The 12904-nt window shown below is 50.8% G+C and overlaps 1 protein-coding gene across 1 annotated transcript; it reads right to left on the reverse strand.

Annotated features, from left to right (window-relative positions):
* Window positions 1-573: 573 nt before the first annotated feature.
* Window positions 574-7635, reverse strand: IGFBP6 (insulin like growth factor binding protein 6). The gene is made up of 4 exons (XM_066254879.1): window positions 7145-7635; window positions 2307-2446; window positions 2017-2136; window positions 574-907 (listed from the first exon to the last, which is right to left on the reverse strand). Exons 1-4 carry the CDS (start codon window positions 7479-7481, stop codon window positions 785-787), a joined length of 720 nt encoding a protein of 239 aa, XP_066110976.1. The 5' UTR covers window positions 7482-7635; the 3' UTR covers window positions 574-784.
* Between the last annotated feature and the right edge of the window lie 5269 nt (window positions 7636-12904).

The raw sequence follows: 12904 nt of genomic DNA on the forward strand, positions 1-12904 counted from the left end.
CCTCTGTCATTTCCTGGCTATGTCATTTCAGGCAATTGACCCAAATATTTTAAGCCACAGTTTTCTGCTCTGAGAAACAGGGGCAAAATTGCTACCTCACAAGGTTACTATAAGCACAAAATGAAATAGTCTAGGTAAAAGCCCATGGTCCAGGGCCCAGCCCACAAGGGGAGCTCAATAAATAATCACTTCCTTCCTTTTTTAGTAGGATATAACAGAAAAGGGTAAGTACTTTGAGATTTCCTCTTTGTTAGGTTCCTGTTGGGGATTAATTATTAATTCTTCCCTTCCCCTGTATCCAAAGATCAGTGTTGAAAACAAAATCACAACCTCAGACCAAGGCCATGGCTCAGTGTCTCCCCACTTCTACCTCCTGTCCTGCCCTGGCGGGTGGTTGGGTGAGGCTTCAGGGCTTGAAGCCTTTACCAATGGCTGCCTCTTCTGTTCCAAGTGCAGCAAGAAGGACCAAAGGTTGTCCACAGGAAAGGAGAACTGGTATGAGGGGTGGAGGTTAGACGCAATTAGAGAGAAGGGCCAGGGGCTCCAGAAATGTGAGAGATGGACACAGAGACAGACCAGAGAACCCCCAACACAGCTTTATTAACATCTCAAGCCAACACCAACAATCTTTCCCTGTGTGAGGTCCAGGGAGAGGGGGACAATGGGGCAGGAACAGAAGGTGGAGTGTGGGACTCGGGGCCCCTGAGTTATGCATTACTCAACAAATGACCCAAGATGACAACCCCATGCTTCTGCCAGTGGCCCTGCAGGCCCCCACCCAACCTTAGCCACTTGTCCCGGTGGAGCAGGAGGAGCCTCCACTGCTGTCCAAGGATGCTGGCAAGGGCTGGCCCATCCGGTCCACACACCAGCAAGGCCCTCGGCGCTGCCCCTGGGAGGAACGGCACTGGGGGAGAGGCACACAGATCAGAGGTGAGGCCAAGGCTCCCACAGAAGTGAGAGGGGTCTCGCTGCTTGGGGGTGGGCTGTGGACTCCTGAGTCTGCATATACAGAAACATCAGAGAGTTCTCAGGACCAGGAGGCCTGCTGGGTTCCCTTCCCTTGCTTTTCCTCTTCTCCACCCACAAGATTGGGCCCATTCTTCGAGGCCAGAACAGTAGTAGTTCTCCAAGTGTGGTTCTCAAACCAACAGTATCAGTATCACTAGGAGTGAAGTTAGAAAGGCAAATTCTCAGGCTCTGAAGAATCTCAACCACCTGTGTGTTCACAGCCCTCTAGGTAACTCTGATGGGCTTCCCATTTGTGTGCCCTTGAGTTAGGCATTCCTTAGGTGTTGGAGACTGCAAGCTGACAGGGTCCTTGGGGGACGGAGTTGTGGGGAACTGGTGGTTGGCTGAGAGTCTGCCCAACCCCCCACCTCACTTGCTTGCTTAAGTTGCTAAAGGATAAGTGTCCCCACACCTCCCTGTTAGCTGTGAGGCCCGAGTGTTTCTAGTCTTTCCATCCCCTCTAGTTTGCCTTAGTTGCTAGAGGCAATTTACATGCCCTTCCTCTCACCCTTTGTTTGTTCTGATGCTGGTTGATTTCAGTTATGCAATGTGGGGGGGTTCCTGTTTATGCATTAAGAGAATTCCTGTTTATGCCTCAGATGTGTGACTTTGTATCAGAGACTTCCTTATTTGCATACGGTTCTGCCCTAAATAAAGCAGTTCTGGGGTGGAGACTCGCTCTTGCAAGCTAAAGGACTTGCAGAAACCTCCCGATCCCATCCTTTTTTCTCTTTAAAGTTTATTTCTTCATTCCAAGCCGTTCTCACTCAGGACCTGGACAATTACTAGCCACGCTGATTCACTGCACTTAGGCAGTCTAACTTATCTACTATAGTGTGTGGTTGGTTATTCTCTGTTTGTGTGGGTCCTAAATTGGGAAATTCCTAAAGGCAAAGACACAGTGTCTTACATATGCAACTGTATAAGCCTCCCCACCCCACCCACCCCCATCCCTAGTAGGAGCCTTAAACTGATAGACCAAGGGGAGGGGAGGAGTGGCCTCACCTGTCGTTTCCGGTAGAAGCCCCGATGGTCACAATTAGGCACGTAGAGAGTATGAGCCCCTCTGAAGACTTCAGTCTGGAGTTGCTGTAGCACTGAGTCCAAATGTCTGCGGCATGGGCCCTGGGGAAAGTGAGGGCAAGTAGCTTAGAACCACTCCAGCTGGGCTCCACTCACAATCTCCCACTAGCCAGCCAGGCTAACATGGGAGACTTTTCTGAGGTCAAGGAAGCAGTCTCAGATGGACTTCTCCAGGGCTCCCCACCCTTGCTCCCTGCCAGCCCCAAGCGTACCATCTCAGTGTCCTGGACACCCCCAGGATTAGGTCTGGCGGGAGCGGTTAGGATCCCCGGGTTCCTTTCTTGGCCTCTGCGGTTCATGTCCTGTTGGCGAGTGCTCCCTGTTCCGGGTTTACTCTCCTTGAGATTCTCCCCTATAGCCATAAGAGGATGGGGGGAGAAGAGGCCGGAGCACATCAGCCAGATGTCAAAGACCAGAGCCAAGTGGAAAAGAGCCTTGTTTATCCCTACCCACCGAAGTGAGAGAAAGAGGGGCTTTTGGAGCAGAAGTAAAGGGGTTAGAATCTGACTCCACCCTTACCTTCTCTTGGCCTCAGCGTTTTTCTCTAGCAAATGGTATTATTACCTTTCCTGACAATGTCACCATACTAGTTTTAAGGGTTATAAGGGAGAAAAACTTCGGAAAGCAAAATTTGTGAACAAATACAAATACAATAGTTGCCCCTTGTCTGTGGTTTTGCTTTCTGTGGTTTCAGTTACCTGAGGTCAACCTTAATCTAAAATATTAAATAGAAAATTCCAGAAATAAATCATAAGTGTTTAAACTGTATGCTGTTTGAGGAGTGTGATGAAATCTCTCACCCTCGTGCTTCTTCCCACCCAAGACATGAACCATCCTTTTGTCCAGCGTCTCCACGCTGTATAAGCTCCCCATTCGTTAATCACTTACTAGCCATCTGTTACCAGATCAACAGTCATAGTATCACAGTGCTTGTGTTCAAGTCACCCTTATTCTACTTCTTAATGGCCCCAAAGCACAAGAGTAGTGATTTTTGGCATTCAGATATTCCAAAGAGGCCAAAAAGTGCTGCCTTTAAGTGAAAAGGTGGAAATTCTCAATTTAGTAAGGAAAGAAAAAAAATTGTATGTTGAAGTTGCTAAGATATCTGGTAAAAAACAAATATTTCCAGGAAATTGTGAAGAAGGAAAAAGAAATTCGTGCTAGTTTTGTTCTCACACCACAAAATATAAAAGTTATGGCTACAGCCCTGGCCAGTTGGCTCAGCGGTAGAGCGTCGGCCTAGCGTGCGGAGGACCCAGGTTCGATTCCCAGCCAAGGCACACAGGAGAAGCGCCCATTTGCTTCTCCACCCCTCCGCCACGCCTTCCTCTCTGTCTCTCTCTTCCCCTCCCGCAGCCAAGGCTCCATTGGAGCAAAGATGGCCCGGGCGCTGGGGATGGCTCTGTGGCCTCTGCCTCAGGCGCTAGAGTGGCTCTGGTCGCAACATGGCGATGCCCAGGATGGGCAGAGCATCGCCCCCTGGTGGGCAGAGCGTCGCCCCTGGTGGGCGTGCCGGGTGGATCCCGGTTGGGAGCATGCGGGAGTCTGTCTGACTGTCTCTCCCTGTTTCCAGCTTCAGAAAAATGCAAAAAAAAAAAAAAAAAAGTTATGGCTACAGAATGTGGTAAGTGCTTAGTTAAGATAGAGAAGTCATTAAATTTGTGGGTAGAAGACATGAACAGAAAAATGTGTTCTGGCCCTGGCTGGTTGGCTCAGTGGTAGAGCGTCGGCCTGGAGTGCAGGAGTCCCGGGTTCAATTCCTGGCCAGGGCTCACAGGAGAAGCGCCCATCTGCTTCTCCACCCCTCCCTCTTTCCTTCCTCTCTGCCTCTCTCTTCCCCTCCCGCAGCCAAGGCTCCACTGGAGCAAAGTTTGCCGGGGCGCTGAGGATGGCTCTGTGGCCTCTGTCTCAGGCGCTAGAATGGCTCTGACTGCAGCAGAGCCAAGCCCCAAGATGGGCAGAGCATCGCCCCCTGGTGGGCATGCTGGGTGGATCCCGGTCAGGCGCATGCGGGAGTCTGTCTGACTGCCTCCCCGTTTCCAGCTTTGGGGGGGGGGGATGTGTTCTGGCCCTGGACAGTGGTACAGTGGATGGAGCCTTGTCCCAGAGTGCCAAGGTCACTGGCTCAATCCTGGGATTGCCAGTTCAATCCTGGGGTTGCTGGTTGGAGCCCAGGTCAGGGCATGTATGAGAAAACATTAGTGGGTGCACAACTAAGTGGAACAAGTTGATGCTTCTCTCTCACACTTCTTTTCTCTCTCTTTCCTTTCCCCTCTAAAAAAATGTTGCCTCAGTGGATAGAGCATTGGCCTGGCATGCGGACATCCCAGGTTCACTCCCTGGTCAGGGCACACATGAGAAGTGACCATCTACTTCTCTTCCTCTGCTCCTTCTCTCTCTCTTCCTCTCTTGCAGCCAGTGGCTCGACTGGTTCAAGTGTTGGCCTCAGGTGCTGTTAGCTCAGCTGGTCTCAGCTTTGGCCTCAGGTGCTAAAAATAGCTTGGCTGACTCATGCATTATCCCCCCGACAGCGGTTGCTAGGTAGATCCTGGTTGGGATGCGTGAGGGAGTCTGTCTCTCTATCTCCCCTCCTTGCACTTAACGCCCTTCCCCCAAAAAGTGTTCTGATTGATGGCAATGTGTTGTTACAAAAAACACTGAGCCTATATGAAGACTTCAGCAAGGGATCCCCTGACATGAGTAACACCAAGACATTTACTACAAGTAAGGGATGGTTACACAGATTCACAACAGGTTTTAACTAGAAAATATAAAAATTACTGGAGAGACTGTGTCTGCTGATGTAGAAGCTGCTGTTACATTTCCAGCAGAATTGAAGAAATTGATTTAGGATTTGGCACTATTCTGTTTCAGACGTCCACTGTGGGTCTTGGAACATATTTTGCATCAGATAAGGGGGGACTAGCCTGTATACTGGGAGGCCTTGGGCTTTGGGTGAAAGGCCTGGGTGTTCCCTCAGAGGCCAGCAGGGGGTGCATCACACCATGGAGATGAGGCAAAAGAGCAATGGATATGGGAGGGGTCAGCAGCCACTCAAGTGGAATGTGTCCCTGCTGTGACTCAGTCCACCTCTCCCAGGATGAGATATAGTTACTTTTGGGCCAGTAGGGGTGTCTCCCTTCTGGTCCCCTGTGGCCCAGTCCAGTTCAACCCCAGTGGTACCAGGAGCATGTGTGATTCTGTCCTTAACCCAAATGGGCGGAGGGTAAGCTGCAAAGGTTTGGGAACGAGGGGCTTCCAACCTGCAGGCTGCTCCTGGTTCTAGGGAAGTGTCACATATGGTGTCTGGGAGGCCAGGGGCAAACTCAGGATGGAATGAGATGAGGAAATAATTCAGGGTGTCAGGGTAAGGGAAGGACAGGAAGGGGAGCATGAACTGCTTGGAATTCTCCAGCTGTAAAATGAGATACTCTGATCCCTGAAGGTATTTTGTCTCCCTCTCTGTGCCCAAAGCAAGCTCTGTTTAGGTGCCTAGTTCTCCAACCTAGATGGTGCCCTCATTTGCCTACTGCTCACAACTGGAACCACTTCATCTTCAGTCCAGAGTCTGACACTCTTTCTTCCACACTCCTCAGCCCTTGCCCCTCATTCCCTCCATCTAATACCTATGGACTATGTCCCTATGGTCTCCTCTGACCCACTTGATCACCTCTTTTAGGAGGACCCCTAGCAGCCTGGACACATGCATTTGGGACTGAAAGGAACTCCGTTAATTTCCCATCCCTCCCCATGGAAGAAACCAGGAGCTCAGATGCCCTTGGGGTAGGGGATATTTGCATTTTTCTGCTGTCCCCTTCTTTCAGGTTCTGTCCCACCCACCCACTAACTTAGCCCTTTATTTTCCACGCTGGGGTAGGGTGGGATGAAGTGGATGGGGGATTCTTTTCTTTTCTTTTCTTTTTTTCCCCTAAAGACAGAGAGAGTCAGAGAAAGGGATAGACAGGGACAGACAGACAGGAACAGAGAGATGAGAAGCATCAATCATCAGTTTTTCGTTGCGCATTGCAACACTTGAGTTGTTCATTGATTGCTTTCTCCTATGTGCCCTGACCGCGGGCCTTCAGCAGACCGAGTAATCCCCTGCTTGAGCCAGCGACTTTGGGCTCAAGCTGGTGAGCTTTTGCTCAAACCAGATGAGCCCGCGCTCAAGCTGGCGACTTTGGGGTCTCGAACCTGGGTCTTCCGCATCCCAGCCGACACTCTATTCACTGCGCCACCGCCTGGTCAGGCTCTTTTCTTTTTTTTAAATTATTTTTAAAAAATTATTTATTGATTTTAGAGAGAGAAGAAGGGAGAGAGAAAGAAACATCAACCTGTTGTTGTATGTGCCCTGATCAGGGATCGAACCAGTGATGTCTGCACATCAGGACAATGCTCCAACCAACTGGGCAGATGGAGGATTCTGAGCAGCTTTAAACTATAACCCTGATTTGGCACATTCCTTCTTTTTCTACCTGTGGTCCCCACCACTGGAACCCAGTACCTACCCCCGACCCTAGTGTAGTCTGAAACAACTCTGGAGCCGGGGCATCTTCTGTTTTAGACCCCACGTTCAGGTGCTTTGGACACCCCGATATTAAAAAGGAGAGGATGAGATATTCCTCAGTGTGTGCAGGATTTGGGAGTCTGAGGTTCCTTTTCCTCCTTCTCCAAGTGGAAGCTGAGAACATTTGAGTTTCTACTCCAACTTGGGGGTCTAGAACAGAAGAAGTTGGGCCGCTGTGGCATAAGGCATGGCCATAAGCCCCTCCACTTTCCCACTTCTTTCCCCTCAAGAGAAAGTAATAGAGGGGACAAAAAAGGTTGAAAGCTCAGACACCTCCCGCTTTATCCCCAGGGCCTTAGCTGCATCCCAGCCTTCTAGCTACCGCGCCACACTTGCCCCTTTACTCCTCTAATGTGCCCCCCCCCGTTGGGGGATAGAAACGTCAGTGGCAGGACCCAGAGGATTGTAGGGCTGCCCGCGTCCACCTCTGCAGGGCCGTGCCTGCAGAGAAGCGGGGCTCACGTGGGTGGGGCGCGGACTCACCCTTGGGCGCTCGCGCGGGGCGGCATCGGCCCCGGCCCAGCAACAGCGCCCGCAGAGGAGCCTGGACTTCCTCCGGCGGCTGGCACTGCAGTCCTGGGGCGCAGTTAGGGGTGTAGACCCCGCATTGCTGCCCCTCCCTCCTGAGGCAGCCCCCAGCTTCCGCACAACCTTCTGCCGGCAGCCCCGCATTCTCTCCTTCAACGCAGCCCCCTGGACAACCTGCCTGCACCCTCTGCCCGCAGCCTGGGCACCGTGCCAAGACGCCTCCTGGGCCGGCAGCGAGCAGCAGGGTTAGCAGCAGCAGCAGCAGTGGCGGCGGCAGCCTGTGGGGGATCATGGTCAGGATTTTTGCCTGGTCCACTTCTACAACAATCGTAGTGCAGCTGCTGGCGGTCGCCGCCCCTCCGCCTTAAATAGCCACGGGTCAGAAGCCCGGCCCTTTAAGAGCCAGGTGAAGGGGGGCAGGATGTGGGTGGAGAAGGCTGAGGCATTCCTTAAACTGGGTGGGACTGAAGAGGAACCCCTACCCCCGGCCCACCCCCAGCCCCTAACCAAGGTCTGCCCTACTCTTCTCTCCCGTCCTTTCCCTATTTCTGTTTTTCCCAAATTACTCTGGTTTTTCTTGCTTTGTTCCCAGGAGTCTCGCCCGGAATTAGGGAGGTCAGTTGGCTCGAAGGACTGGACGATGGGGAGGGTGAAGGGAGGAGAGGAGGACAGTTGGGATGAAGGGAAAACCTGAAATCAGTTAGCGGGTAGGTGCAGGGGGATTGTAGGGGACCCAAGGACTCCTGCGGGGAGTGAAAAGACGAACTAAAAGTGGATAGAGAAGGGCTCTGGCTAAGTCAGAGTGACCTCACCAAAGGTTGTGGTTTGGGCACATATGGAAAGCAAACAGTGGATGCACAACTAAATGGAACAAGTGAATGCTTCTCTCTTTCTCTCTCTTCCTTCTTTTCCTCTCTTTGTCTAAAATTAATCAATACATTTAAAAAATTTGTTTTACAGAGACAGAGAGAGTCAGAGAGAGGGATAGACAGGGATAGACAGACAGGAATGGAAAAAGCATCAATCATCAGTTTTTCTTTTCTTTTTTTAAGATTTTATTAATTGATTTTACAGAGATAAGGGATGGGGGGGAGTGAGTATCACTCATAGTTGCTCCACTTTAGTTGTTCATTGGTTGCTTGTTGTATGTGCCTTGACCAGGCAAGCCGAGGGTTTCGAACCAGCAACCTCAGCATTCCAGGTTGATGCTTTATCCACTGTGCCACCACAGGTCAGGCTCAATCATCAGTTTTTCATTGCGACATCTTAGTTCAGGTGTCCCCAAACTATGACCCACGGGCCACATACCACTCCGAGGCCATTTATCCGGCCCACCTCACTTCTGGAAGGGGCACCTCTTTCATTGGTGGTCAGTGAGAGGAACACTGTATGTGGCAGTCCTCCAACCGTCTGAGGGACAGTGAACTGGCACCCTGTGTAAAAAGTTTGGGGACCCCTGCAGTTGTTCATTGATTGCTTTCTCATATGTGCCTTGACTGTGGGCCTTCAGCAGACCGAGTAACCCTTTGCTCACGCCAGCGACCTTGGGTCCAAGCTGGTGAGCCTTGCTCAAACCAGATGAGCCTGTGCTCAAGCTGGTGACCTCGGGGGTCTTGAACATGGGTTCTCTGCATCCCAGTCTGACGCTCTATCCATTGCGCCACCGCCTGGTCAGGCCATTAAAACAATTTTAAAGTGGGTGGAGAAGGGATGGTGTGTGGGGTCATGAGAGGGATGGAGGTGAATGAAAAGAGGGGAAATAAAGCCAAGGTAATGAATAACGAGGTCTTGGGAGCACCGACTGCTGATGCGAGAAAGTAAACCAAGGACAAGGAGAGGAAGAGCAGTATGGGGGATGGGCAAGAGAACTCTCCCCGAAATGTGACTGTGGGGAAAACAGGTGTCAGGCGGGCCAGACTGGGCTAAGATGGTAGAGGGGTTTGGGGCAAGGAGGGAGGTAGGGAGGCAAAACTTGAATGAACTTGAGTTTTTTTGTAGTGGGGCCACGGGATTCTGGAAGTATTGCAGAGGGCGAGTGTATGAGGGTAAGAACTGGCTGAACACCTGGGAGGTGAGGGGGTGGCTATTTGCAATTCTGGAGGGGAACCCATACTGTGGGTGCTCCTGGGAACAGTGGCCGAGGGCAGGGCACCTCATCATCACTACTCTCCCCCACCTCATTCAGGTCAGCCTACCTTCCATTTCTCTTCTTTCCCAGAACCTGTCCCCCACTCCATCCCCAGCCAATATCAACCAGTGGGTTATCTGAATTCATCAGGCTGTGCTATGCCCAAGGGTATCTGAAGGTGAATTATCTGGGCATTTCTGTCTGTCAGCTTGAAGGCCTTCACTACACAGGTCTGCCTCCTCACCCCCCACTGCCCTGACCCAGACCCTGCCCATCCCTAGCACTTCTAGCCCAGCCTTCCTTCTTAGAGGGAGGAAGAAGGACCTTTTCCCACAGCAATTCACACTTGCCTGGCTCTGGGTTATGCAACAGCCATCTCATTCTTCCCTAAAACAAGGACTTTGGGCAGTGACTAAGTTTAAATTTCCGGCCTCCAAGCAAGAATGTCAGGGCTTCCTGAACTTTTAGGTAAATACAAAACAGAAGAACCCCACTCTCGGCACCACCCTCCAGGCCTTCTCAGGGACCCTAGAACCCACAACTTGGGAGTGGGAACCTCCAGCTCCTCTAAGAAAGACACTAATGCAGATTGGACAGGTAGGGAGAAGGAGGGTTGGGGGAGTGGGAGGAGACAGCTCTCCTCCACTCTGCAGAAGCTCTGTGACCTCCTGCCCCAAGCTCTGACCACAGGGTGCAGAGCTCTGTTTTGTTCCCAGACTGTATCACTTTATTTTGCTCTGCACATGGTTCTGGCAAGCACTTTTTATCTTGGGTTTAGCTCCTTGCTCCTAATAAGATAGACAGGCCTATGGGAAGTTGGGATGGAGGCGAGATGGCTGTGCTCCCTGCAGGATCCCAATGTGGTTTTAGAAATATGCCTGTGCTCTTCCTTTGTGGGCTATATTGCAGACAAGCCAAATATTCTGCTAGCCTCTTATATCCACCAATCTCTTCTCTCTTTTTTTTAAAATTTATTTATTCATTTTAGAGAAGAGAGACAGAGAGAGAGAGATGGAGAGAGAGAGAAGGGGGGTAGGAGCAGGAAGCATCAACTCCCATATGTGCCTTGACCGGGCAAGCCCAGGGTTTTGAACCAGCAACCTCAGCATTCCAGGGCCGGCACTTGATCCACTGCGCCACCACAGGTCAGGTGGTCTTCTCAATACTCCCTTCTCAAACTCCCCTCTTTCCCCTCCCACATCACTGCCACCACCATCGCTGCTACACAGCTCTCCTATTTAATGCTCCCACCCGCCCAGCTTGGTTCCTCCCTGCAGTCTAAATGGGGTTGCACAATTCAGTATCAGCCACCACCACAGCACTGCACTTCCCCTTTCCCTATCCCTCCAGCATGGATGTTCAGAGCTGTATGCTGTCAGTACTGGGGTCTAACCAGGCTCTTTCTTGCAGACTGAGACTCATGACTTTTGGGATGCCCTGTACCTCAGCATCCAGGGCCAAGGTGCTAAGCCCTGGGAATCTGTCTGGCCTCTGCCTGTCTGGCCTCTGCCCTAGAGGATTTTGCTGAAAGCTTCTGCCAGGGCTATGAAAAAGCTAGACAGCTTGGACTGTTAACTTAGGTTTTTCCATAAATAAACTGCCTGGACTTTCTCCTCCTTTGCACGTTATATTCTGTTCTCCTGATTACTTATGTTCTGCATCTCTTACACCCATCCCCGCACTCTAAATTCTTGGCACCTCCAGGTGCTGACTTCCTTTTAAGAACAAGGCTGTAAAGGAGGGGGCCTGCCTGCCTGGACCCTTTTGATCTTGAGTCTGAGGAAAGACAAGTGGTGGCATAGTCCATAGACAAAAACCCCAAGAGGCCTGACCTGTGGTGGTGCAGTGGATAAAGCATCAATCTGGAATGCTAAGGTAGCCGGTTTGAAACCCAGGGCTTGCCAGATCAAGGCATCTACAAGAAGGAGCTTCTGCCTGACTAGGCGGTGGAACCGAGGATAGAGCATTGGACTGGGATGCGGAGAACCCAGGTTTGAAACCCCAAGGTTGCTAGGTTGAGCGCGGGCTCATCTAGCTTGAGTGTGGGGTCATAGACATGACTCTATGATCGCTGGCTTGAGCCCAAAGGTCACTGGCTTGAAGCCCAAGGTCACTGGCTTGAAGCCCAAGGTCACTGGCTTGAGCAAGGGGTCACTCTCTCTGCTGTAGCCCCCAGTCAAGGCACATATGAGAAAGCAAATCAGTGAACAACTATAGTGCCACAGTGAAAAATTGATGCTCATCTCTCTACTTTCCTGTCTGTCTCTCTCTGTCTCTGTCACACACACACACACAAAAGAACTACTATGAGTTGATGTTTCCTGCTCACCCCTCCACCTTTCTCTTTCTTCTCTCTAAAATCAATAAATAAAATCTTTTAAAAAGTAAAATAAAACTAGAGAGGAGAATCAACAACCACATCATGACATGCACTAAGTCTGGCGTGGGCCTGATGGGAACTGTTGTAGTAACCCTGGCTCTTCTCTAGCCTCTCTCCCATCTGTCCCACATGCAGCCTCCCAATCGGTCCTGCTGAGGCAGTCCTGTGACTCTTTCATTCTCAGAGGCCTTTGGTGGAACTCCATGTCCCTCCGTCTCTCAGCTCTCCACAGAACCCATGCTTTCATCTGGCACTCATGGCCCTGTGGACAATGACCTTGGAAGCACTAGCTTCACCCAGCTGATTGGATCACCTTCCCCAGAACCCCTGGCAGCTTCCTGTCTCTGGGCATCAACTGAGACAAGGGGAAGTGAAAGTGTAGCATAATTGATGCTCAGAGATAATTTTTTCCCCTGGACTTGAGGCTTTCAGCTCACAAAAATTAAACTCTCCCTACACACCCCTCACCACAAACCAAATCTTGCCATCTCTTCTTCCACCTGCTTGGCTGGCTGTCTGCCTTCCTTTGGATTCATCCACATTATTTTGTTGTTATCTTACATTTTTGCTTATATTTTTGTGTGTCTCATTTTTCCAGTTAGAACGTCAGTTCTTTGAGACCAGGGGCACCACATCTTCTTCATCTCTAGGCTCCCAGCTACCAGCACACATAAGGAGTTTGGAATTGATTTAAGTAAAGGTTAGTGTTTTTGGTGGGAGTAAAGGCAGTCTTGGGGTACGGCATCAGGGGTGAAGGGGGTGCATCTCAGCTCTCCTTAAGGCTCTGTCAGTCTGGTATTTCTGAGTGAGCTTAGGCTGCCATAGCAGGGCTTTTGGCCCTTGTGCCCCTTCAGCCCCTCCTCTCTTTTTCTCTTCCTCCCCTTGTTCTCAGAGTTGAGAGGCCCAGAGTGTGTTTGGGATTCAATAGGAGAGGGAAACTATGCCCTAGAATAAATCAAAGAGGGTTTCCAAGAGAATAAGCTTTTATAATAGAATTTGGGAGAAGAGATGAGTATGGTTGAAGAGAGGGGAAAGTGGAGGGTGTTTCAGGTAGGAAAGTACATCTTTGTGTAACAGATATGAAGGTAAAGAGCCAGGGGAGCAGGACAGTGTATGTGTGCATGGTGTATATTTTGCCTAGATTCCCAGTGTTTCATTGGTATCAGAGAAGAGCTGGGAAGGAACAGAATAATTTTCTAGACAGGTC

The sequence above is a fragment of the Saccopteryx bilineata genome, chromosome 2, assembly GCF_036850765.1.
Source record: "Saccopteryx bilineata isolate mSacBil1 chromosome 2, mSacBil1_pri_phased_curated, whole genome shotgun sequence".
Lineage (NCBI taxonomy): Eukaryota > Metazoa > Chordata > Mammalia > Chiroptera > Emballonuridae > Saccopteryx > Saccopteryx bilineata.

Excerpts from the sequence above, each read along its gene's own strand:
- IGFBP6 (XM_066254879.1), bottom strand. The coding sequence starts at position 7,481 with ATGATCCCCCACAGGCTGCCGCCGCCACTGCTGCTGCTGCTGCTAACC. Across the intron at positions 2,137-2,306 it reads GTGTCCAGGACACTGAGATG|GGCCCATGCCGCAGACATTT; the intron begins GTACGCTTGGGG and ends CACTTTCCCCAG. Across the intron at positions 908-2,016 it reads GCTTCTACCGGAAACGACAG|TGCCGTTCCTCCCAGGGGCA; the intron begins GTGAGGCCACTC and ends CCTCTCCCCCAG.